We start from the raw sequence: 26,720 nt of genomic DNA on the forward strand, positions 1-26,720 counted from the left end.
TATCTGAAAAAAAATGAAAGCATATTTATTATTATAAAGGAAAGTTGAAATGGGAATCATATTAAATAAATTTAAAAACTGTTGGTTTTTATCCTGATGAATGTTTTAGAATGACTTAAATTTAGGAAAATATAAAGAAAGAATGAAAGTACTTATAGGGAGTCAGAAATTAGACTGTATCTTAAATATTGCAATATACTTACAAGAATTTTAGAACCTGATGACCTTCTTATGATGAACATTAAATGTAATTTTTTATGCTGCTGTTGCATTCCAATCATGAGATCTTTAAACTATTTTAAACTCTGTTATAAAACTAAGGACTTCTTCTCCTTTTGATTATTTGTATTTCAGTCATTTTTCTGGCTATCAGTAATTGCACCATAGTAAGCAAAAGAAAGGAAGAGGAGAAATTAAATTGATGCTGCAATTGCAAATGACTTTTGGGAAGATTTAATAAATGACATTAAATTTTTAATTTTTTTTCAATCTATGGATTTAATTAGTGTTTTAGTTCTAAGGAGCATTTTATGTACTTAATACCTCCTCACCTATTCAGGAATGCTATACTTCCAGTTCTGAGCCAGTTCTGGTAAAATGATTATGTTCTCTATTGAAGATAAGTCACCTAGATTTGATTCCTCTAATGTTTCCCAAAGAAGGCTTCATCTTTCATTCTTTCAAGTCTCAGGGTCACTTCAGAGGTCTCTGTGTACAATAGTGAGAGCAAGTAGGACAGCCTTGAAAGATTCTGAGAATCGGGATTCAGGTTGCCTGGTGGATTGGTCATCGGTCACCTGTGGATGACTAAGGGATACAGATTCAGAATTTCTAGGGATGAAGCCCAAGAATCTGCATTTAAAGTAATATTCTAAGTTCAGTCATTTAGCAGATACTTAACTGTTTGCTGTCTGCCCAGCATGATGCTAGTCACTGGGCATGGAAGCACTCTGGGATTAAACCAAGACCCTGCCCTTGTAGAGCTTCTGAGGTGGGAGTGGGAAGAAGATACTCTGGCCCTGTGTGGAAAAGAGAGTGTGGGATGTGCTTAGAAGTGGAAGTGAGGGAACCAAATTAGGAGTGTACTGTAGTAGTCCAGGCATGAGAAGTAGAGGCTTGGATTAGGGGAGTAGCATAGAGGTTGTCAGAAGCATACTTAGGATATGTGATTTGAAGGTAAAGTTAATAGGACTCACTGATGGTTGGACATAGGACTTAAAGGAAGGAGAGGAATTGAGGATGACTCTAGTCACCAATTGTGACCTATGAAACTGGATTCAGGGTGGTGATGTTTATTGGTATGAGCAAGATTGGGGAAGGGTTAGATTTTGGGTGTTGTGTGTGGTAATTGAGAGATTTGGGACATGTTAAATTTAAGTTGCTTATTAAATATTTAGGTGAAGAGTTTGAGTAGGAACTTGGGAAGAAGTTACTTTGGGATTCAACAGTGAATAATACTGTGTAAAATTATAAGTATTTTTAAAGTGTCTACTATTTACAAGGCTGTGGACTAAGTGCTGGAGATATACTGACGATGATCACATGGTCCTGACCATCTTGTAGTTTATGTTCTTGTTGGGGTGGGCAAAATCAACTAATTGCACAACAAATCCCAGTTGTGAAATGTGCACTAAATGACAGACAGTGTATATTGAGGGGAGGGTGTCCTGGTTTAATCCAGAAATTTAGGGAAGACTTCCTTGAGGCAGTTACTGTTTTGAGCTATAATAACATGGGGGAAACAGCAAGACATGTAAAGATCTGAAGGCAGAGAGCAAATGGCCTCTGGAAAGGCGACAGTGGGGATGGCATAAGATTGAGAGGACAGGCAGGCAGGAGTAAGACCATGGAGGCTCTGGGAAGGATTTTGGTCTTTGTCCTAAGGGAAAGGCAAAGTCATTGAAGGAGTGATATCATGTTTACATTTAAAAAATCACTGTTAGCTGTAATGTAAGGAAGGTATTAAAGGAGTGTACAATGATGCTTAGGAGATACGAGTTAGGAGATGTGGCTAAGACTAATGAAACAGTAATGAAATTAGAACTGGTTGCATTTGAAAAATATCTAAAAGATGAAACTGAAAGAACTAAGTGTTTAGCTCTCTATACTAATAAAAGAGAAAGATGCAAATTGACTGTACCTTCACGACATCCACCAGCCAATCAGGAGTGAGTATGCAAATTAACCCAACAAAGATGGGTTAATTTGCATATGCAGGCGCCGTGGGGGTGGGACGCTTGTGTCATCACCATGGTGATGACCAGGCCTTTCATACCGCCCCAGCTGCTCTGGGCCTCTGGGCAGCGTGGGAAGGCAGAAAGGCGGCTCCAGGCCAGAATGAAGATGGAAAGGCAGCTCCAAACGGAGCGAAGGCGGTGCCGGCAGCCGGGGGAAGGAAGGCCCATTCTTGCATGAATCTTCATGCATCAGGCCTCTAGTCCCATCTAATAAAAGAGTAATATGCAAATTAACCATCATTCCGCGACAAAAATGGCGGCGCCCATAGCCACAAGATGGCGGTGCCCAGTCCTCTCAGCCCCGCCGGAGTCCTCCAGTCTCAGGGAGGGCTGCCGCTGAGAACCTGCAGAGTAAGCGGCCTGGCGGAATGCTGCCCAGAGGCCCTCTTGACCCTTTAAAATAAACAAAGACAAATTCACTCCCCACAGCTGATTCCCTGCCAGCGGCGGCAGCCAGGGCTGGGGTCTCAGCCTGGCAGGGGCACCGCACCCCCACGGCACAATCCCCTGCCAGCGCCAGCAGCCTGGGCTGGGGTCTCAGCCTGGCAGGGGCGCCGCACCCCCACGGCGCGATCCCCTGCACCCCCACGGCGTGATCCCCTGCCAGCGCCGGCAACCTGGGCTGGGGTCTCAGCCTGGCAGGGGCATGCACCCCCACTGCACGATCCCCTCCCAGCTGAGGCAGCCTGGGGTCTCAACCACTGAGTCACACCAGCCAGGCAGATATGGAGGAATCTTAAATGTTTCTTTTTTAAAAAAATATATTTTATTGATTTTTTACAGAGAGGAAGGGAAAGGGATAGAGAGCTAGAAACATCTATGAGAGAGAAACATCTATGAGAGAGCAACATCCATCAGCTGCCTCCTGTACACTCCCCACTGGGTATGTGCCCCCAACCAAGGTTCATGCCCTTGATCGGAATCGAATCTGGGACCCTTGAGTCTGCAGGCCAATGCTCCATCCACCTAGCCAAACCAGTTAGGGCTGTCCAATATGTTAAAGAAAAAACCCTATCTAATAAAGAGGGAATATGCAGGGGAGGGCATTTGGGGGTGACCGGGTTCTCAGGGGAGGGCAGTTGGGGACAATCAGGCTGGCAGGGGAGCAGTTAGGCGTCGATCAGGCTGGCAGGGGAGTGGTTAGGGGGTGATCAGGCTGGCAGGCAGAAGCGGTTAGGGGCAATCAGGCAGGCAGGCGAGCAGTTGGGAGCCAGCAGTCCTGGATTGTGAAAGGGATGTCCGACTGCCTGTTTAGGCCCGATCCCTGTGGGCCTAAACAGGCAGTCGGACATCCCCCGAGGGGTCCCAGATTGGAGAGGGTGCAGGTTGGGCTGAGGGACACCCCCCCGCCCCCAGTGCACGAATTTCATGCACCGGGCCTCTAGTAATAAGATAAAAAGGTAGGGGATGCCAGAAGATGCTAGAGGAAGACTTCTAGTCTCCTGTATTTATGGTTTCATTGGCTAGTTAGATATTTGTACCATTCATCATGGTAGGTGTCTCTGGAGGAAAACTAACTTTTTTGGAGGGGTGGGAGGACAGCAGTAACTAGCATGATGAAAATCATAAGCTGAGTTTTGTACCTGTTGACTTTATTTCTTTTTTATTTTTCTATTTTATTTTTATTTTTATTGATTTCAGAGAGGAAAGGAGAGGCAGAGAGAGATGGAAACGTCATTGATAAGAGAAAATCATTAATCGGCTGCCTCCTGCACGTCCCCTCCTGGGGATCGAGCCCACAACCTGGGCATGTGCCCTTGACTGGAATCGAACCCAGGACCTTTCAGTCTGCAGGCCAGTGCTCTATCCACTGAGCCAAACCGGCTAGGGCTGTACCTGTTGACTTTAATTTTCCTCTGAAACATCCAAGTGACAATGTCAAATGGCACTTTGGATATTTATTTGGAGCTCAGAGGAAAGGGCTGGACCAAAAAAAATTAGCTTAAGATGGTTAATTGAATATATGAGTATGGATGAGATTACTTGGAAAGAGAAGTACATCTGGAAAGAAAGGTGCCTTGGAAACAGCCTTGAGTTTCTCTCATATTTGTCAGCTGGAGAGGCAGAAGAAATTGAGAAGCCTTGGGTAGAGGAAGGAGGGAAACTAGCAAGTGAAGAGGGTCTCAAGAAAAAAGAAGAGGTCAGCTATGTTGAAGTTGAGGATCAGGTTTTTGCTGTGGAAGTATAGCAGTGCAGTACAATCTAGTTGCTTCCTTTCCTGTTCTTTGAAAATAATGGAGATCACTCCATCCAAAACAAAAAGAGCAATAGTTGGAAGACTTCATAGGCCAAGACCTATAGATTCAAAGGGAATGTTTAGAACAGTGGTTCCCAACATGGGGCACACGCCCCACAGGGGGACAATTTGAGTTTTAAGAGGACAATTTGAGAATGTGTTATTAACAGTGAATTTTTTGCATTTCTTATGGTTCTAGGGGCCTCATATACAGTATGTAAATATATATTGTGACATATTTATGCATTTTAGTTCTCTATTATATGTTTTGAAACTTTATTTGCTATTTTTTCATATAACTTCATTTTTTTTAAAAATAATTTCTTAGTGATTTCTTCCTTAGTACTGCAACTGTCCTTTTGTTCTTTTATTTTTCTCTTTCATGGATGCCATGTTCTTTGGAAACTTGTTTAGACCAAGTTAATGGCCTTTGAGGCTTCCTCCACGTGAATAGGAGTTCACTTTTTGAATAAGAATTATATGTCACGGGCCGGGGGGAGAGGGGGGGGGGGCGGGCGGGAGGGTGTCAGGATTTTAGAGAAGCTTAGGTGGGGCATGGCCAATAAAAGATTGGGAACCACTGGTTTAGAACCAATAGGAACCAGTTTTATTCTAGTGCTGGGAGCGGAATGAATGAACTGAAACCATTTCCAGCCTTTTTATTCTCTGCTCAACAATCGATACCACAGGGATGGGCTATGAAGTGCTCAGTAGGCCCAGTTTGACATGCACCCATGTTTTGGCTTACGTTGGGATGAACCTGATTAATTGTCCTGCCAGACTATATCCCATGGTGGAGAGGTAGCACTCCAAAAGGGAATCAGAGAAATGATACCAAAAGGAGATAGGCAGCCCAGCTAGTGTGGCTTAGTGGTTGATCGTGGACCCATAAACCAGGAGGTCACAGTTCAATTCCCCATCAGGGCACATGTTCACATTGAGGGCTTGATCTCCAGTAAGGGGTGTGCAAGAGGCAGTTGATCAATGTTTCTCTCTCATCATTGATGTTTCTGTCTCTCCCTCTCTCTTGCTTTCTGAAATCAATAAAAATACTTTATTTAAAAAGGAGATAGGCAGGTGGTGGGCAGTCAGAGTCGATGACTGCTCAGACCATTTCTTGAGCATTTATCAGTTTGGGATGTATCTGCTTATTAACCAGATGAAGAATGGAGAAATGGGAAAGGGGGTTTCTTTAAAGGCCAGGTTACACAGATTAGGTACAGAGCAGTGAGTGTAGGTTGCTTGCAGAGGACAAGCAAGAAAAATAGAGAACTAGATATCAGTGTAAGGGAGGCTCTGCCCTTTTCATGCCTGCTGTCCTTAAGACAGAAGGCATCTCCTACTGGATTTCTCGGGTCAGGGGCAGCGGAATGTCTCTTCTCACTTGTGGATAAATTATTTGATATAGCTTCCATAGTTCATTATAGCCTGATGTCTCAGGAAGGTAATACTTTTGTACTTTGAAGAAGTTACGTTCTATTTTCTGGGGAATCTTTTCCATTTAATTTGGTGTGTACATAACAATCCTATATAATAAAAACCTAATATGTAAATTGTCCCCTCAATCGGGAGTTTGACTGCTTGCTAAGACCAACGTGCACTGACCACCGGGGGCGGCGTGGTACATGGCAGGCATCAGCAACGTGGCACTGGCAGCAGGCGGCAGTGGAGGCACTGCCGGCCCCCATGGGCCCTGACAAGAGTGGGACCCTGGCGGGATGGTAGAGCAGGTGAGCAGGCAGCACCAGGCTAAGGCAAGTGCAAGCCTGATAGCCCCACCGATCACCCCACAGATGGCGAACAGCGGTGGCGGCGGGGCGGGGGCAGGGCCACTGCCCGGTGCCCAGGTGCTGCGAGAGCCGGGCAGGGGGCCTGGCCCCAACCCATCGCCCCACAGATGGTGACCAGCGGCTGGCAGGCCCTGATCACCCTATCTGGGCCGGGCCCCAGGCTGGGACAGGGAACTGGGAATGAGTGGTGGCGATCAACCTCCCGCGGTGCCCGGGCAAGGGGCTACGACCTCTTGCCGGCTACCTGGGGGCGGGGGTGATGGGGATGGAGGTGAGGTGAAAATGCAGGGTGTCCACCAAGGTCGATCTCACTCCCCCTGCTACCCTCCCCTGGGACACCAGAGAAGCCCCCATGCTCAGATGTCGGGTGCTCACGAGGAGCCTGCCCCGCACCTGCGCAGCCCCTTCCGGGTGAACCAGGCTGCAGCCTCCAGGACTTGAGGGGCTGGTCTGGCTCCCTGTGGGTTTGTTCCGGAGCCGGTCTGCGAGACCAGCTGGGAGAGAGCGTGCTGCCCACCAGAGGCCCACACTGCACCCCGGCCCGTGGCATCTGGCTGCGTTCACCACATCTCCGCATGGGGACTAAGGCACCATGACTCAGGCGAAGGGGGGCACACGGGGGTCTGGGAGCCCAGGTGATGCCCAGAGCCCAGAGGTCAGCTGGGACCTGCCCTTCCACGCCAGACGCTCATGCTTTGATTGCCAGTCAAGTCTGGGGATTACACCCATGCACGAATTTCATGCACCAGGCCTCTAGTAGTCACTATAATTTGGTTAGCATGTAAGTCTGTCCCTTAATATTACCTATAATAATAAAAGTGTAATATGCTAATTAGACTGGACAGCCAAATGACCATCCGGACGTCCTTCCGGATGAAGCCTCCGTGGCGGGGGCCGAGGCAAAGGCGATTAGGGGTAATCAAGCAGGCAGGCGAGCAGTTAGAGGCGATCAGGCAGGCAGAGTGGTTAGGGGCAATCAGGCAGGCAGCCAAGCCATTAGGGGCCATCAGGCAGGCAGGCAAGTGAGCCATTAGGAGCCAGCGGTCCCAGATTGTGAAAGGGATGTCTGACTGCCGGTTTAGGCCCGGGGATTGGGTCTAAACCGGCAGTCAGACATCCCCCAAGGGGTCCCAGATTGTGAGAGGGTACAGGCTGGGCTGAGGAACCCTGCCTTCCTCCCCCACCCTCTGCCGCCCCGTGCACGAATTTCATGCACCAGGCCTCTAGTCCTATATAATAAGAGCCTAATATGCTAAGTGTCTGGTCATCAGGTGACCAGTTGACTGTTCAACAAATCAAAGCATAATCTATACTAATAAAAGCCTAGGTGGCCCTTGTGCCTTCACGTCATCACAAAATGGCCGCTCCATGTCATCACAAGATGGCCACCCCCATGTCGTCACAAGATGGCTGGCAGGGGAGGGCAGTTGGGGGCGAACAGGCCAGCAGGGGAGGGCAGTTGGGAGTGACCAGGCCTACAGGGGAAGGCAGTTAGGGGCGACGGGGCTGGCAGGGGAGGGCAGTTAGGGGCAACCAGGCCTGTAGGAGAGGGCAATTGGGGGCGACCAGGCCGGCAGGGGAGCAGTTAGGAATCAATTAGGCTGGCAGGGGAGCGGTTAGGGGGCGATCAGGCTGGTAGGCAGAAGCAGTTAGGGGCAATCAGGCAGGCAGGCAGGCAAGTGGTTAGGAGCCAGTAGTTCTGGATTATGAGAGGAATGTCCAACTGCCAGTTTAGGCCCTAATCTGGCAGTGGGACATCCCCCGAGGAGTCCCAAGTTAGAGAGGGTGCAGGCTGGGCTGAGGGACACCCTCCCAGTGTATGAATTTCGTGCACCAGGTGTCTAGTATGCTAACGATATGCTAAGGCCGCTCAGCCACTTGCTATGGCGTGCACTGACCACCAGAGGGCAGACAGTCAACTGATCAACCAGTCACTATGATGTGCACTGACAATGGAGGGGGCAGACGCTCTGACTGGTAGGTTAGCTTGCTGCTGGGGTCCGGCCAATCGGGACTGAGTGAGATGGGCTGGACACACCCTGGAGCCCTCCCACGGTCCTTCCCAGGCCCTGATGTTGCACCAGTGGGGTCCCTCGGCCTGGCCTGTGCCCTCTTGCAGTCCAGGACCCCTCATGGGTTGTCAGAGAGCCGGTTTTGGCCTGATCCCGCAGGCCACCCCCTCGGGAGGGCGCCAGAAGCATGGCAAGCGCTATTGTGGCAGTGGCACGAGCCTCTACTGATTGGGACTGATTGGGCGCAAGCCTGCAGCAGGCACAGTGGGGCCAGAACAAGTGGGTGCAGCAGGTAGGAGCTGCAGGCGGCTTGGGACTGCAGGTTTTGGCCCGATCCCCACAGGCCACCCAGAAGGACTCCACCTGTGCACAAATTTGTGCACTGGGCCTCTAGTATGTATATATGAGTTTGAAAAATAGTTACATGAACCTTTTAGGATGGCCTTTCTTTCTCTTTACTAGACCTCTTCATGGATACTCCTTTAGCTTGTTTGTCATTTAGATTTATTGAGTCCTTCTGCCAGGTCAGAGTTAGTGTCCTAATCTGTCTGCACTGATTATTTGTTTATTATGAAGTTCAAGTAATTGGCATTATGTTCTTAGCATCTTAATTAACTGATCTTAAATTATTTAAGCTGTATGAAACATCCTATATAATAAAGAGGTAATATACAGATTGACCGTCACTCTAACACACAAGTTGGCTGCCCCCATGTGGTCAAAGATGGCCGCCACAAGATAGCCAGCAGGGGAAGGCAGTTGGGAGGGACCAGACCTGAAGGGAAGGGCATTTGGGGGCAACCAGGTCAGCAGGGGAGGGCAAATAGGGGTGACCAGGCTGGCAGGGGAGGGCAGTTTGGGGGGGCAGGCCTGCAGGGGAGGGCAGATGGGGGGGAACAGGCCTACAAGGGAGGGCAGTTGGGGGTGACCAGGCCAGCAGGGGAAGGCAGTGGGAGTGACCAGGCCTGCAAGGGAGGGCAGTTGGGAGCAACCAGGCCTGCAGGGGAGGGCAGTTAGGGGTGACCAGGCCAGCAGGGGAGCACTGTTAGGGGCGACCGGGCTGGCAAGGGAGGGAAGTTAGGGGTGACCGGTCCAGTAGGGGTGGACAGTTAGGGGCAACCAGGCCTGCAGGGGAGGGCAGTTAGGGGCGACCAGCCTGGCAAGGCAGGAAAGTTAGGGATGACCAGGCTGGCAGAGGAGGTTAGGGGCAATTGGGCCAGCAGGGGAGGGCAGTTAGGGGTGACCAGGCTGGCAGGGAAGGGCAGTTAGGGGCGACCGGCCTGGCAAGGCAGGAAAGTTAGGGATGACCAGGCTGGCAGAGGAGGTTAGGGGCAATTGGGCCAGCAGGGGAGGGCAGTTAGGGGTGACCAGGCTGGCAAGGGAGGGCAGTTAGAGGCAATTGGGCTTGCAGGGGAGGGCAATTAGGGTCGATTGGGCTGGCAAGGGAGGGAAGTTAGGGGTGACCGTTCCAGTAGGGAAGGACAGTTAGGGGCAACCAGGCCTGCAGGGGAAGGCAGTAGGGGGGCAGGCCTGCAGGGGAAGGCAGTTGGGGGCAACCAGGCCGGCAGGGGAGAGCAGTTAGGGGCGACCAGGCCGGCAGGGGAGGGCAGTTAGGGGTGACCAGGCCTGCAGGGGAGGGCAGTTGGGGGGGACCAGGCCTACAGTGGATGGCTGTTGGGGGCGACCAGGCCTGTAGGGGAGGTCAATTAGGGGCGACCAGGCCGGCAGGGGAGGGCAGTTAAGGGGTGACCAGGCTGGTAGGGAAGGGCAGTAAGGGCGATCGGACTGGCAGAGGAGCAGTTAGGCGTCAATCAGGCTGGCAAGGTAATGGTTAGGGGGGATCACGTTGGCAGGCAGTAGCAGTTAGGGGCAATAAGGCAGACAGGCAGGTGAGCAGTTGGCAGCTAGCAGTCCTGGATTGTGAGAGGGATCCCAGATTGGAGAGGGTACAGGTTGGGCTGAGGGACACCTTCTACCCCCCTCTCATGCACGAATTTCGTGCACCGGATCTCTATTGCTTTTATAACCCTACTTAAATCCCCAAGTTATTTTAGATGGACATAACCAGTCTTGCTCCTAGTCACTCTCCTTTAACATATGCATACAAATCACTGTCCTTGAAGTGTGTGAGACCTAAAGTTTGAGTGGAAGGTTTGGTCGTATTTTTGACTTGCTCAAGTGTTTGACATAATCTTTTGTGTCATATAATTTTGTGTCTTTGAAAGTTGTCAATAAGTAAATAGTGAACTTGTAAGTATTTAGTCAACAGTAGAAATGGAAAAAGCCCATCAGGTTTATGAGGACCAGGACCGCCATGAAGCACAAAATGCAGGGACTGCAGTGGTTTTCTTGGTGAACATGAGCATCTGAGAATTTTCTTCCTGTTTCGTTTTCAACTTTGCTTTAAATCAGTGATATTTGCAACTATAGTAATATGTTACATCCATGGTCGGCAAACTGCGGCTCACGAGCCACATGCGGCTCTTTGGCCCCTTGAGTGTGGCTCTTCCACAAAATACCACAGCCTGAGCGAGTCTATTTTGAAGAAGTGGCGTTAGAAGAAGTTTAAGTTTAAAAAATTTGGTTCTCAAAAGAAATTTCAGTCGTTGTACTGTTGATATTTGGCTCTGTTGACTAATGAGTTTGCCAACTACTGTGTTACATTAAACATTCATGACTGCAAACTACTACTAGAAAAAAGTAGTATAGCAAGAAACTATTTTCATTTTTGTTTGATAGGAAACAATGGTTGCATTAGTTTTATAACACTAACTTTATAAACTATTTCCTTTCAGCTCTAAGTGGTTCTTTACCGCCTTTTAAAAGACTTCTGTACTTGCAGTTAGTTTATAATTTACATTGCCTATGTGGGAAAGCGCTGTGGTGAGGTGGAAATGTAGAGCACCCATCTCTGTTACCTTTTGCTGAGACTTCAGCGTAGTCAGTCATGGCGGTTAGGATGGCTTTTGAGCAGGTTGGCTCTGGCTCATATCCCAACTGTGTTACTTTGAGCAGATTACTGTACCTCTCTGAGCTTTAGTTTTCTTACCTGTAAAGCAGAGTATTAATGCTTGTTCTTCCCAGTTGCCCTTAGTTGCCACGGAATTACTGAAAGGAACCCAGAAAAGTACCTTGCTGCTAACAGCTATTCAACAGATGTTAGGTCTTTTTGCTGGGTAGATTTCTTTTCCTCCTAAGCAACTCAAGTACTTATATAAGTAGATTAAGAAGAATTTTTTAAAACTTACATTTGATATGAATTCAAGACATTCTTTAAACCAAGTTTGTCATTAAAGGCTACCAGCCCAGTGTAGGACCAGCAAAATGTGGTGAGGTTTCTGAAAATGGTGAAAGTAACCTGATAGATTTAGAGGCTTCTTTAAAATACGACCAGAACAAACACAGAAAAACAAGAAACCTGTTAAAAACTAAAATGCCTCTTTGAATTTGAAGCACTTATATGGTTATCCAGAGCATTTTGTACATTTATAGGCTTTACTCTGTAATTTTTATTGAATTTATTGGGGTAAAATTGGTTAATGAAATTATGTAGGTTTCGGGTGTACAATTCTATAATACATCATCTGTACATTGTATTGTGTGTTTTTTACCCAAAGTCAGGTCTCTTTCCTTCACCATTTATTCTCCCTCCCTTTACCCTCTCCCACCTCCCCACATTCCCCTTTCCCTTGCCAATCACCATAGTGTTGTCTGTGTTTGTTGTTGTTTTTGCTTAATCCCTTCACTTTTTTCACCCAGCCCCTCCTCCCCCTCCCATCTGATAGCTGTCAGTCTCTTCTCTGTATCTATGACTCTATTTCTATTTTGCTTGTTTATTTTGTTCTTTGGATTCCACATATGAGTGAAATCACATGGTATTTGTCTTTCTCTGACTGGCTTATTTCACTGAGCATGGTGCTCTCCAGGTCCATCCATGCTCTCAGACAGTGTTCAGGATCTGGTCCTCCTTGGAATGCCTGTTATACATACCGCACATTCACTGGCAGCCATGGTAACTACTATGCAACATTTCTTTATTTTTCCTTAAACTTATAGAATTCTATACTTAAAATATTTACTTACCCAGTTATAGTACTTTAAACTGGTAAAATTTCTTTTCTTTTTTTTTTCTTTAACCATAAGGGTGTTTATGAAAAAACAAAACAAAAAGAGCATCCTCCCGATGTGCAATGATTCCCTCTCCCTCACTTTCTAAAATCAATTTGTAAAAGTTAAAAACAAAACAACAAAAAAAAAACCACCCAAGAAATCAGTTGTATAGCGTTATACTGCATAGGGCCAAAACATGCTTGCTCCTTCCAGAAGTACTGACTTGGGTTCTTTTCCTAAAATTTCTTAATTTATCACATTTCCCCCTATTTCTTTTTAGAGAGAGTGGAAAGGAAGGTGGGAGGAGGAGAGAGAAACATCAATTGTCCACCTCCGCAGGAGCCCCACTAGGGCCAGTATCGAACCTGCAACCCAGGTCTGTGCCCTTGACTGGGAATTGAACCTGAGACCTTCTGTGCACAGGCCAATGCTCCAACCACTGAGCAACCCCAGCCAGGGCAATTTATCACTTTTTTTTTTTTTTTTTGGACAGCCCTTGCTCTGCTCTGTTAAATTTGGCTCTATATCCTGACAATTTCTTTTTTTTTTTTAACTGTTTTTTGTGTTTTTTTATTTCTTTTCTTTTTTTTTTTTAATAAATCTTCATTCAGATTATTACAATTATTTCTCCTTTTTCCCCCCATAGCTCCCCTCCACCCATTTCCCACCCCACCTTCTGCCCTTACCTCCCCCCCACTGTCCTCATCCATATGTGTATGATTTTTGTCCAGTCTCTTCATGAACCCCCCATACCCCTTTCCCCCTGAGAATTATCAGTCCACTCCCTTTCTATGCCCCTGATTCTATTATATTCACCAGATTATTCTGTCCCTCAGGTTTTTAATTCACGTGATTTTTAGGTTCACTTGTTGATAGATATGTATTTGTTGTTCATAATTTTTATCTTTACTTTTTTCTTCTTCCTCTTCTTTAAGAATACCTTTCAGCATTTCATATAATACTGGTTTGGTGGTGATGAACTCCTTTAGCTTTTTCTTGTCTGTGAAACTCTTTATCTGCCCTTCATTTCTGAATGATAGCTTTGCTGGGTAGAGTAATCTTGGTTGTAGGTTCTTGCTATTCATCACATTGAAAATTTCTTGCCACTCCCATCTGGCCTGCATAGTTTCTGTTGAAAAGTCAGCTGACAGTCGTATGGGTGCTCTCTTGTAGGTAACTAACTGTTTTTCTCTTGCTGCTTTTAATATTCTCTTTGTCTTTTGCTCTTGGCATTTTAATTATGATGTGTCTTGGTGTGGTCCTCTTTGGATTCCTTTTGTTTGGGGTTCTGTGCGCTTCCTGGACTTGTAAGTCTATTTCTTTCACCAGGTGGGGGAAGTTTTCGGTCATTATTTCTTCAAATAGGTTTTCAGTATCTTGCTCTCTCTCTTCTTCTGGCACCCCCATAATTCTGATGTTGGTACTCTTGAAGTTGTCCCAGAGTCTTCTTACATTATCTTCAACTTTTGGGATTTTTTTGTTTTTGCTTTTTGCTTTTTCGGTTGAGTGTTTTTTGCTTCTTTGTAATTCAATTCTTTGACTTGATTTTTGTGTTCCTCTTGTCTGTTTTTGGATCTCTGTATAATATTTTTTATTTCAGTCAGTGTATAATTTCTAGTTGGTCCTTTTTCATATCTTCGAGGGTCTCGTTATATTTATCGGCCTTTTCTAGGATATTCTTAAAAAGCCTTATAACCGTGGTTTTGAATTCTATATCCAGTCGTTTGTTTTCCTCCATTTCTTTTGTTTGTGATCTGATTCTTTGACGCCGCATTTTGACTGCTTCCTTGAGTTGGTAAGGTAGATTTGTGTGCTAGGTTTCCAATATGGCCCAGTGGGTCTGCCTCCCCAGTAAACCTGAGGTGGACGCTCTTGGTGCACCCCTTTGTGGACTGTGTGTACAGCCTTGTTGTAACTAAGTCTTTATTGTTGTTGGTATCACTGGGAAGAATTGACCTCCAGGCCAGTTGGCTGTAAGGATCAGCTGTGTCTATGCTGGGAGAAGTTCGGTGCTGGAGACAGCCTTATAGGATTAGACTTGCCAAATTGCAATAGCCTCTGTGCTCAGCTTGGATGGGGTGGAGTCTCAGTCTTGGCTTCCCGTCAGCCTTGCCCTTGCGCGCACGTGCGTGCCTTCAGACCTCTGCCTTCCCGGCTCCCGAGTCTCCGCCCGAGAGTCCAGGCTCCCCCCACAAGAGCGTGGGTCCCCAGGGGCTCGCCTGGAACTGGGGTTCACTGCAGTCAGAACTGGGGCTCAGTGCAGTCAGGAGCCTCTGACTCCCTTCCACTAGGGAAAGCCTGTGGCAACCTCCACAGCCTTTGTGCGCACTGGCGCGCGCACGCTTTCAGTCCTCCGCCTTCCCCGGCTCCCAAGTCTCCGCCCGAGAGTCCAGACTCCCCCCACAAGAGCGTGGGTCCCCAGGGGCTCGCCTGGAACTGGGGTTCACTGCAGTCAGAACTGGGGCTCAGTGCAGTCAGGAGCCTCTGACTCCCTTCCACTAGGGAAAGCCTGTGGCAACCTCCGCAGCCTTTGTGCGCACTGGCGCGCGCACGCTTTCAGTCCTCCGCCTTCCCCGGCTCCCAAGTCTCCGCCCGAGAGTCCAGACTCCCCCCACAAGAGCGTGGGTCCCCAGGGGCTCGCCTGGAACTGGGGTTCACTGCAGTCAGAACTGGGGCTCAGTGCATTCAGGAGCCTCTGACTCCCTTCCACTAGGTAAAGCCTGTGGCAACCTCCGCAGCCTTTGTGCACACTGGCGCGCGCGCGCTTTCAGTCCTCCGCCTTCCCCGGCTCCCGAGTCTCCGCCCGAGAGTCCAGACTCCCCCCACAAGAGCGTGGGTCCCCAGGGGCTCGCCCGGAACTGGGGTTCAGTGCTGTCAGAACTGGGGTTCAGTGCGGTCGGGGGCTTCCTTCCCCCTTCCGCCAGAGAAAGTCAGCCAGGCTCTCAGCCGCCCTTCCTCTCTGCGCGCACAAAGACCCTTTGCCGTACCTCCAATTCTCTGTGAGCCTTTCTCTTTCCTTCTAGTTGTAGAATTTTCACTCAGCCAGCTTTCCTGTGGTTCTGGATGGTGTCCGTTCTGTCTTTTAGTTGTAGTTTTGAAATAGTTGTGTGAGGCAGCAGTTTAGGTGCTTACCTATGCCGCCATCTTGGTTTTTCTATATCCTGACAATTTCTATCATTAAATGAACATTTATGAACACACTGAAATGTCTAAGAGAGCTCTGCTGCAGAATGGGGTTACAAATATAAAGATGGTTCTATCTGTTAGAGGAGAGGCAGGTGGCTATAAATGCCAGGGAAGAGGTGTGAACACAGTGCCATGGGAGTGCTTGGAAGGGGCAGCTAGTTCCAGGGAAGACCAGAGAAGACTTCAGAGTGGAAGTTGCATTTGAATTTGGCCTTAAGGAAGAGCTGGGTAGAGGAGGGGGCAATAGCATCGGAAGCAGAGGAGGTGCAAGCAGAGGAGGTGCAGCAGACTAAAGCATGAAGTGTGTGGCATGCTTTAGGGGGTGAATAGGCTGCTATGGCTGGGACCTAAGGGGGTTTGGGTTTGTTTGGAAGAAATGGATCTGGAAAGGTGGCATTAGGTCCCATTGTGAAGTTCCTTAAGTGCTCTCTGAAAGAGGTGGGACTTTATTCTGAAGATAACTCTAATGCAGAGAAAAAGGTAGTGAGCTCTGTGGTTTTGATGAAAAAATCTTTAGAGTGGCAAGAAGAACAAAGTTCAAGGAAGGAGAACTAAAAGCTCAGAGATCAATTAGGATATTATTGCAGTAGTGAAGACAGAAAATCACAGAGATCAAGTTGGCCTGTAACAGGATAGCTGAAGAAATTTAAAGAAGACTGCTTTTAAATGATGTTCCAGGGTCACAGGCCTTGGTGATCAGATATGGAGATAAGAACAAGGGAAGAGTCAGAGATGATGTCAGGACTTGGAGGTTTCCAGACATAGTAATGCCAATTAACAAAGATTGAAAGGGATTCCTATTGAGGTAAAATGCGAGTACTTACTGTGAAGAATTTGATAAAGCAGTTTTCAAACTCTAGTGCTCTCTGTTAACTGTAGCACTGTGGCTTTGTATGTTTCCTGCTATGGGAAATCTCATGTTTTGGGTTACTGTATGTGGGAGAATATTGGCACATGTTATAGTTATGAGACTTCTCCTGAGATATTTGAATTTTTGCAAATTTGTTAACACCACATTTTTAACATGAGAGTACTATAAAAACTTTTTAGTCTTCAAGAGACCTATGAAGCCAAAAGACACGAATTTTATGGGGAACGTCAGAGGAAGGAAGAAGAAATGAAGCAGATGTTTGTGCAGCGGGTAAAGGAGAAAGAAGCCATACTAAAAGAAGCTGAAAGAGAGGCAAGTACACTAGTTTGTTGGGATTTGCATTTTTTTAGGTGTCCTATTAATTTGGGAGATTTATCTCAAAAATTTAGTTGAGATGCATTTGGAGACTTGTTATTCTTTAAAAACTAGCTATTTTAACACCTAGTCTTTAAAAAAATCGTAGTCTGAAATCAAATAATTTTGGCCATTATGAGAAAATGGTCATCCTTTAGAAGTGGCTTACCAAGCAAGGACTTGTAATGCACCAGTTTACTAAGAAGTGTTTTAAGTGTCTTAACCACGAGCCAGAAATGGTGTAGCTCTGGCTTGCTAAAGCCTTTTTTGATAGTTTAGATGACCTTTGGCACATCTAAACATCAGCGGTGAATTCCTTTAGTTTTGTTTGCTTTTCATTCTTCAAGCAACAATTTTAATTTTATTTGTTAAGCTATTTACTATAGATCTGTAGACATAATTGCAATGGCTACTTTTAAGTAAATGACCACATTTTCAAATGAGGCTCAAAAAGGGTGAGCTGCAAAAAGAAATTTCTAGGAGAAGACAGAAATGTTAATACAAGTGAACTTGATAACATAAGAGTCCCTGAAGAGTTATTTGTAATTAATTTTACAAATTAATTATGTCACGTATACTTACAGTACTTGGTATTTAACTAGTAAATGGTTTTGTAAGATAATAATCTACTAATATATCCTACTTATAATTTGAATTTTGGACTTTTCTTTTGAAAAGTTCAGATAATAGAAAAGTGAATACAGAGTATACCCGTGTCCCTCCCACACCTAGACTTAGCAGGGAACATTTTGCCATTTTTATTTTACATGTGTGTATGTGTGCATGTGTGTGTGTGCGGGTATATGTGTGTATGTACACACATGTTTTATTTTCCCCGTCATCTGAACGCTGGTTGAGACATCATGGCACTTTACCTCTAGGTACACCAGCGTGCATCTCTGAAGCTTAGGTGTATTTTTCTTCATAACCATAGTCCCAATTTACACCTAAGAATATTAATAGGAATGCCATAATCTTGCCTAATCTCGAATCCATATTTAAATTTCCCCAGTTGTCTCAAGATTGTCTATTATTATTTCTTTTTGTTTGGTGATTTTTGTTTTTGTTTTTGAACCAGAATTAAATCACAGGTCTCATTGCATTTGGGTGTTCTGTTTCTTTTTCTCTTTTAAACTAGTCTCTACTTTGTAGCTATTTTAAAATACAAATATTGAGGAGGAAGGAGTTGTAATGAACAGGAAATAAGGATGCTGGTTTTTCTTTTAATTAGTGGATTCATCTTTAAGATGGAAGTAGAGTAAAATTCTTTCAAGAGTTTCTCATATATCATGATTCCTAGTTTCTCCAATGAGGAGAGAAGTTGTAAAAGTGGTTTATAGGTAAGTTTTAATTTTTAAAATCCCACATAAGAATATTTTGCTTAAATGTTTATTATCTAAAAGGATATTAAAAATTCAGGTGACCAAATGATTGAGAGAAAAAGAGGAATTCTGTTTGTTAGTAGGTGCTTTGTAGAGTTTTGTTTTTATGATTCAAGTGCTTAAGAGTATATATTAAACAAAGATAATTTGAAACTAAGGCACCACGGAGTTGTCACAGGAGTTCTAAACTTTTAGTTACATAGTTTTAGAGACAGATTACTGGCCTGCTTCCTTAGTATTACAAGTTGCCTCATGACCACTTTTCATGCTGTTAAGCCACTGTTGTTGATACTTGATAGAGGTCAGTCTGCTGAAGAAGGGCATCTAGTCAATCATCATCACTCCTTGAGACTAGAATCATCTACTCCAGGGCTGAGGAAGACAGAATACGTTATTGCCTTAATCACGATGGTTTTAGAGGGAAAGGCTTATTAATTACACTGGGGCAATAGGTAGGTGTAAACCAAGTCTCTTCAGGGTAAACTGGGATATTTGATCCCAATTCTTGGCTGCCAACATTTTAGTTATGTCAATAAGATACTGGCAGTCAATAATAAAAAGATAATTTTGGTAACCCAAAACATTTCTTAACTCTATATTAGGAGACCTTGTTATTTAAAATATCCTTGCCAATACTGTTATAAAACAAATACCTCTTAATTTATCTTTTGTATAAAACTGGATTTTATTATATAGTTAATTAAAAATGTTGTGAACATGAAATAGACAACTAGAGTAGGGAGATGCACAGAACAAATGTTATCTCAAGATACTGTCTGAATGTTATCTTTCTTACATCTTTATTACATCGTTCTGAATGTACTAATGAGGCATGTTATGTATTATACGCAGATTTCACATTCCTTTTCCCCCACTACAAGAAAAAGTACAGTTTTTATTGATCCCTCAAAGCATATAACCATCATTATATCATTACTACTTCCCCATTTTATATATAACTCTACTCTGTTGTTTTTTTGTTTTTTGTTTTTTTAAATATATTTTATTGATTTTTTACAGAGAGGAAGGGAGAGGGATAGAGAGCTAGAAACATCGATGAGAGAGAAACATCGATCAGCTGCCTCCTGCACACCTCCCACTGGAGATGTGCCCGCAACCAAGGTACATGCCCTTGACCGGAATCGAACCCGGGACCCTTCAGTCCGCAGGCCAACGCTCTATCCACTGAGCCAAACCGGTTTTGGCTACTCTGTTGTTAATATTTCATTTAATTTAGCCTTATTTCCAAAAGTCTTCTATATGATTTCCAGTAAAAATATAGCTGCATTATAATCCTGAACATGAGAGTGTAGGAAGAAGACTTATAATACAGGGCAAGAAAGAGGGGTTCACCATAGGTGCAGCCAAGAGCTGAGGCCCAAGGTGACTTCTCAGTGAGCACAGGCAGCTCGCCTTCCAGGCAGTCATGGCAAAAAGGCCACTGGGAGGCACAAAACTCACAGTAAGGATAATCTAGTTCAAAGAGGAATGCTGTCTTTAGCATTTGTTTCTAAAAATTGGTAAGTTTAAAAGGATCATTGAACATCAAAATGTATGACATTCTTAGAAATAATGTTGACAAAAGATATAGCAATCCTATCTAATAAAAGAGTAATATGCAAATTGACCGTACCTCCGCTACACCCACAAGCCACGCCCACCTGCCAATCAGGAGTGAATATGCACATAAACCCAACCAAGATAGCTTTGGCCACAGAGAGCAGGAGGGAGGCTTGGGTTTTCCTGGCAATGGAGGAAGCCAAGTTTTCTGCCTGCCCTTGCCGGCCCAGGCCTCCACTCAAGACTACAAAGTTTCAATTATAGAAGATAAATAAAGCCCAACAGAAATGGCTGCCGCCTCAGAGGGAGCAGAAGGCTTGGCTCCACTCCAGGCTACAAAGTTTCCATTGTAGAAGGTAAATGAATCCCAGATACCAGGGCCTCCACTTGGGTCGCCAGGGGCATGGCCGGCCTGCAAACTACCAGAGGCCCCTCGCCCAGGCCACCCCACGCCCCAAGGGAACCCCTACCCTGATCTGGGACACCCTTCAGGGCAAACCAGCTAGCCCCCACCCGTGCACCAGACCTCTATCCTATCTAATAAAAGAGTAATATGCAGATTGACCATCACTCCAACACACAAGATGGCTGCCCCCATGTGGTCAAAAATCCTGCCCCCATGTGGACACAAGATGGCCACCACAAGATGGCCAGCAGGGGAGGGCAGTTGGGCAGGACCAGGCCTGCAAGGGAGGGCAGTTGTGGGCGACCAGGCCTGCAGGGAAAGGCAGTTGGGAGGGACACAGGCCTGCAGGGGAGGGCAGTTAGGGGTGACCAGGCCTGCAGGGGAGGGCAGTTGGGGGGACCTAGGCCTGCAGGGGAGGGCAGTTGGGGGGACCTAGGCCTGCAGGGGAGGGCAGTTAGGGGTGACCAGGCTGGCAGGGGAGCAGTTAGGCATCAATCAGGCTGCCAGGGGAGTGGTTAGGGGGTGATCAGGCTGGCAGGCAGAAGCGGTTAGGGGCAATCAGGAAGGCAGGCAGGCGAGCAGTTGGGAGCCAGCAGTCCTGGATTGTGAAAGGGGTCCCAGATTGGAGAGGGTGCAGGCTGGGCTGAGGGACACCCCCCCCCATGCACAAATTTCGTGCACCGGGCCTCTAATGTACCATATTGGTGGTAGTCTTAAGAGCATTGGTAAGTAGTTATCAGGAGCACAAAAAGTGTACTGGTTTTTAACTTTTTTGATTAGTATTTGAAAGTACGTTTGAGTAAATGCCTGCTGCAGTGACTAATGGAACTGTGAGTGAGTGCTTCATGTACATGGAATAGATTGTTGCTATCAAAGCTGTGAATGCCACATAATATGAATAATGGTCCCATTCACACCTTTTCCACTCCCCCTTTTAAAACATTTTGCTTGTTACAGTTTTCCTAGAATTTTTATCAACCTCATGAATGAAATATGAATCACTCTATATTTAAACTTTTAAGATATTTATGTAGGTTTATAAAGAACCCATTTAAGAAATCAGAGTTCTCTGTCTCTATTCACATAATACAAATCTGCCCCTCTAGCCTCAGTTTCTGTTTTCAGCCTCCATGCAGCTCCTCTCCCATATTTACAGGGGACGCACATGTGCTCAGAGAGCTGTAGACTTTATACCACTGACGGGAGTGACAGCTGGATGAGTTCCGCCCTGTAAACACATGTGCACTCACACACACACCTTTTTATAGAAGCAGGAACCATTTAATAAGCTAGCAAGCAGCAAGCACTGTGCTTCTCTGAAATGGCCCCCTCAGAAAGGATCTGAGGTCAGCAGGTCACTCTCTTATTTCAGCTTCTCCCACCTCCGTCTCAGGCCTCCATTGGGTTTCCTGGCTCAGGACACACTGCTCCATATTTGGGATATTTACTGTTTATTAGGGTGGGGGTTAGCTCTCTCTAGTTTCTACCCTCAGACTGTGGTTGCTAGTAGAGTATTTCTGTTTCCTCAACTATTAAATGCCATCTTTCTGGAAGCCAAGTTTTACTTTTCATTGAATGCTAGGTTGCTACCTAAAACTAAAAAGACTAATTTAACATTGGTTTAACCAGGTTAGAAGATTAGAAAAGAAAAGGTATCTTTTTTTATCGAGATTTAGAATGCTGTGCTTATATACACAGTACACAGCAGATTCATGTGGAGTCCACTGAAGTGCCCAGATTTGTTTTCAGATTAACACCAACTAACCAGGGAAACGTAGTGCTATAATATTATAAACGTTTGTAAAACTTGTTTTCATGGCTGTATTGAGTTATTCAGCATAAATTTATGGTTTTACTTTATTTCTATTAGACACAGGCTATGTTTTTCCATTATGGGGTACATTCTACAGTGAGTATTATTTCTCTGAATTTAGGGTTTCTTGATTTAGTTGCTATCAAACCCTGAATTTAGGGTTTCTTGATTTAGTTGCTATTAAATTTCAAGAAGGTCAATGACTGTGGAAAAATAGAATCGATTTTTAAGGTTCTTGATTTTAATTGGCAATTGACACAACTTTCCAAACAGATTTTTCAGTATAACTTTTAACAACTGTCTCACTACAAATGATAACTTCATTTTAAAAATAAGGGTTTCTTTTCCTTTTTTATAACTTGCTTCTGTAATTTGTGTTCCTTACTTTTATTAAGCATGGATTTTAGAAAATCTAGTTGAAGAGGCTTTGGAGAAACTAGAGCAAGAAAATAAAAACTTCAAGAAAAGGTCGTGTTTTAAAAACAGGTTTGTTCCTGAGGCTATGGTTTTTCATTATGTTTTGTTCATGCATTTTTTTGCATGGGAACTTATTTAAAGTTAAAGTTGCTAAGGCAAATTCATAGTTAAATTTTTTCTGAAGAACGAACTTGAGCCACCAGGCAGCTTGTGCAGATGCTGTGACCTTTAGCATGAATTAGCAGTGTGCTCTGGGCAGGAGGACAGCCCTGCTCAGCTGCTGGCTTGTGCATATATTGTGTCCGTTAGCGTGAATTAGAAGTGTTCTCAAAGCGGGAGGACACCCCTGCCCAGCTGCAGCCATTCTGTGTCACTGCTAAGAGCTACACCTTGTTTCCCAGCTGCAAGCCAAATTCGAGCACCTCAAAAGAGTTCACCAAGAAGAGAGAATGAAGCTTGAGGAGAAGAGAAGACTTTTGGAAGAAGAAATAATCTCTTTCTCTAAAAAGAAAGCTACCTCCGAGATATACCAGAACCAGACCTTTATGGGCAGCAACCTGAAGAAGGACAAGGACCGTAAGAAGTAAGCCATCTCCAACCACCCACCTCGGGTAGCCTTGCCCCTTCCCTCTCCCTCTCATTGCCCTCTTTGATCTTTATTGTGCTTCTGTCTGTTTCCTTTTCCTTGTCTGCCTCCTGTGGTCAGCTTCTTGTTCACTGCTGCTTCCCTAGCATCTACAACAGCACCTGGCACATATTAGGTGCTCATTAAATATTTGGCAAAATGAAAGAATGAATGAAATAAAAACACACCACAATGTAAAATACATCAATTACCTGGGGGGGAGGGGAAAGTCGGCTGCTCTTATTTTATAGCCAAGCCTGTGGCTCTAATACACTGCTGACCTACCATTAGTTACATTGAATTTCTTACCTAATTGGAAGCTGTATGCTTTCTTGTGGAATCATAGGTGTAAAATAATATTTGATTTAAAAATACTAATTCTTAGGTTCACTTTATTTTAATAAATTCTGATAATGATTTTGTGAGAATTTTTATTTTAATAAGGGAACCAGGCTATCGATGTGAACTCCTGTGCTTTGATGTCAGAGCTTATGAAACCAATGGTGGACGCAATGATGCAGAGGAAGGTAGAGAGGGTCCCAGTACAATGGGGCGGCATGAGTAGCATTTGGATGATATTCTCAAGGCTTTTAGGTTGGGGTATGTGTCACAATCAAAATTACCAAAGTTTTAGAAAATAAGGTTTTATTCCTCTTTTGTACTTTGTGTCCTTTGTTTTATTTCTCCCACTTAATACGTCCTTGTCAGTTTGCCTGTTTGTCCTGTTGCAAATTCTCCATTGTGGTCTTTGCCTCGGTTTCTCCAACTGTCTCTGCTCTAGCAGCATCTGTCCTCCTTATGTCCTCACAGAGCAAACCTTCCATTGTTGATTTCAAAACCAGGTCTGATTTCAAACCGAGCATTTTCAGATCATTGTAACTCCACTTGAGAATAGTTAGGAAAACGATGCTAATCCATGGTAGCTTTCTGCTTTTGAACTGTGGAGAAATAAATCCACAGGGTTTTGGTGTATTTAATTGACCCGTAGATTTTATAGCTTTGGGGAGGAAGAAAGAATTCTCATGTATGAACTTTTAACGTAGGCTCCATGAGGGCATGGATGTATCCATCCCCAGAGCCCAGCACAGTGCCTGGTCCATAGAAAGCATAATATGAATAATAGCTATGTTTATTCAAGCATTGAATTTTAAAAGATAAACTATAAATATAATGTATTGCTTTTTATTACAAAGCTATGGGACCTTTTACTTTATCTTTTTATCTTAATCCAGTGTTACTAAAATTGGATTCCCCCATATTTATTTCATATATGAAAGACAGTTTACACTTACCTTGTGGAAATTATCACCCTGCTCCACTTGAGAATCTTTGGTATGAGCTGCTGATGACAAAATTAGGTCCAAGTCCATAGTTTCAGAATTCGTCCTCAAGAAAATAGAGTTTGGTGGGGTTTTTTTCCTTTCTTTCCAAAGTTCCATAACTAGATATCTTGTAGACATTAGATGTATATTTGCTTTTTCTGAAAAAGCTTTGTAAAACTAATGATTCTAATAATTTTTATTTCTTAGTTGATTTTATATTGTACCAATCAAAAGATTTTCTTTCTCTCGCTCTCTTTTCAGCTCCAATTTTATGTAAAACAAAGGTTCCAGATCACAGAAGGCCATCACAAGCAAAAGTTATTAAAAAGTTCGAAATATACTGTGATTTTCTTGCTCATTTTATTTGCTGTATCAGTTATTTTGTATCTGGCAAATGGCCACAGTTACTGTCTTTTATAGAAAAATACTTTTGAGTATAAGGCCAATACATAAGCCAGAGTGGGTGATAGAACTTATGTGTCCACTGCTGTTAGAACTTTTAAGCTGCTGGTTTGTGATGGATCGAGATCATTGCCTCTACTGCCGACTTACTGTCACTGCAGAGCGCCACCACAGAGCCGTGCCACCGCCTTTGACAACAGAGCTCGCTCACATCAGGCGGTCTCATTGCATTTACGTTCTAAGATGAACCTTTTGTTTTGTGCACACTAAAGGTAAAATTTTGAGAATATGTTTTAAAATGTATTATGTACCTAAAACTCTAACTTCTGAATAGTTTTATAGAACTTTTTAATTTTTGATATAATTATCCAGTTAGTAACATGATCCTAAGCTTTTGTATAAAATTTTATATAACACGATGGTCTTCCATACTTCAGTACACCTTCTTGTGGCTGGTGTATTATGATGAAAAAAAAAAAAACAGTTTAAAAGTAAAAACACCCACATATATAAACTCTTTTACTAGTGATAAGTACTTTTGAATCTGGGTGTTATCACAGTATTTTTATTAGGATGTATTACATATTTGTTACTTAAAACTGTCTTCCAAGGGAAAAATAAGATTGAATTACCTTACTAAAAATATTTCTAAGAAAATAGCTATGAGCATCTAAATATTAAAGATAAAAACATTTAGATAATTCATATCAGTGCCTTATAGTAGTCTCAGAACAATTAACTTTTTATTAACAGTCATAGGTATATAATTTTTTTATTTTTTGTACCTAAATATTCTAAATAAAACTATTTACTCTTGACAAATAAAATATATCTGCATATTTACTAAAATGTGTTTAAATTACATTAATTTTTCTGTTTACAAACTGTCATCTTAAGAAACATTTTATCAAAGTTAGTTTATTTAATAGTATGTCTGAATTATTTTAAAACAGGTATATTAGTAGTATTTTTCAGACAACAAAATCTTTAAGTTAGTCTATGTTGGATTCTGAACAGTGTTTTTATTATGAAGTTGAATAAGTTGCAAATAAAACCTTTCATTTTTTTAGCACAATTTATCTGGACAAATAATTTACTTTCCATTTTTATATTTGAAATTCACAAATGTCTCTCAGCCTTTTTCAACTGTAGTAAAGTAAGTTATAAGTATCATAGAAAAAGCTCTGAACTTCTTCTCAGGGTAAGTAATGTTCAAGTTCTGGAAGGTGAGAGCAGGATAGGCGGGGCGTCCCTATAGGCAGGTGACCTGTCACACAGAGCCCAGCCAATGCCACAGCACCCAGTGTGAGCAAAGGAGCATGTATCCCCAAAGCTCAGGGACGCGGTGTGTGTGCTGTTTATTTGTAGCCATATCATATCAAACTGTATGAAACAGCTGTCGTAAACCCTAATAAAGTTCCTTTTAAATGCCAGATTGGAGGTTGGCATGTTCGAAGTCATTCGAGTTTCCAGTTAAAAAGGTTGTAGAAAGCTGCCTAAGACTCTCACTTAGCAGGGGGCTCACTTAAGCCTCGCTGTCAAGAAGACCTGTGCTCAGCCACCACGCGAATGTTAATGTAGTCCGTCCATTCAGGATTCTGTATATGACTTTATTTTAAAAGAGTTACACTAAAGCCCTAGCTGGTTTGACTCAGGGAATAGAGCATCAGCCTGCGGACTGAAGGGTCCCAGGTTGATCAAGGGCACATGCTCCAGTTATGGGCTTGATCCTCAATAGGGATATGCAGGAGGCAGCTGATCAGTGATTCTCTCTCATCACTGATATTTCTGTCTCCCTCCCCCTCTCCCTTCCTCCCTGAAATCCATAAATATATATACACTAGAGGCCCGGTGCACGAAATTAGTGCATTGGGGGGGTTGTCCCTCAGCCCAGCCTGCACCCTCTCCAATCTGGAACCCCTTGAGGGATGTCCGACCGCCCGTTTAGGCCCGCTCCCATTGGGATCAAGCCTAAACGGGTGGTTGGACATCCCTCT

The 26,720-nt window shown here is 44.3% G+C and overlaps 1 protein-coding gene across 4 annotated transcripts in view; it reads left to right on the forward strand.

Moving 5' to 3' along the window:
* Positions 1-26,155, forward strand: part of SEPTIN10 (septin 10) — a 93,744-nt gene extending 67,589 nt beyond the window's left edge. For 3 of the 4 annotated variants that reach the window (XM_080655321.1, XM_080655320.1, XM_080655322.1), the window contains 3 exons: positions 16,622-16,754; positions 22,776-22,957; positions 24,583-26,155. In XM_080655321.1, the coding sequence (XP_080511447.1) occupies positions 16,622-16,754; positions 22,776-22,957; positions 24,583-24,598 (331 nt within the window). In that variant the 3' untranslated portion in view covers positions 24,599-26,155. Of the gene's footprint in view, positions 1-16,621; positions 16,755-22,775; positions 22,958-23,443; positions 23,527-24,582 lie in introns of all 4 variants that reach the window. The other variant, XM_080655323.1, reaches the window with a different exon arrangement.
* Positions 26,156-26,720: the final 565 nt, after the last annotated feature.

Source organism: Plecotus auritus (genome assembly GCF_963455305.1).
Source record: "Plecotus auritus genome assembly, chromosome: 2".
Taxonomy (NCBI): Eukaryota; Metazoa; Chordata; class Mammalia; order Chiroptera; family Vespertilionidae; genus Plecotus; species Plecotus auritus.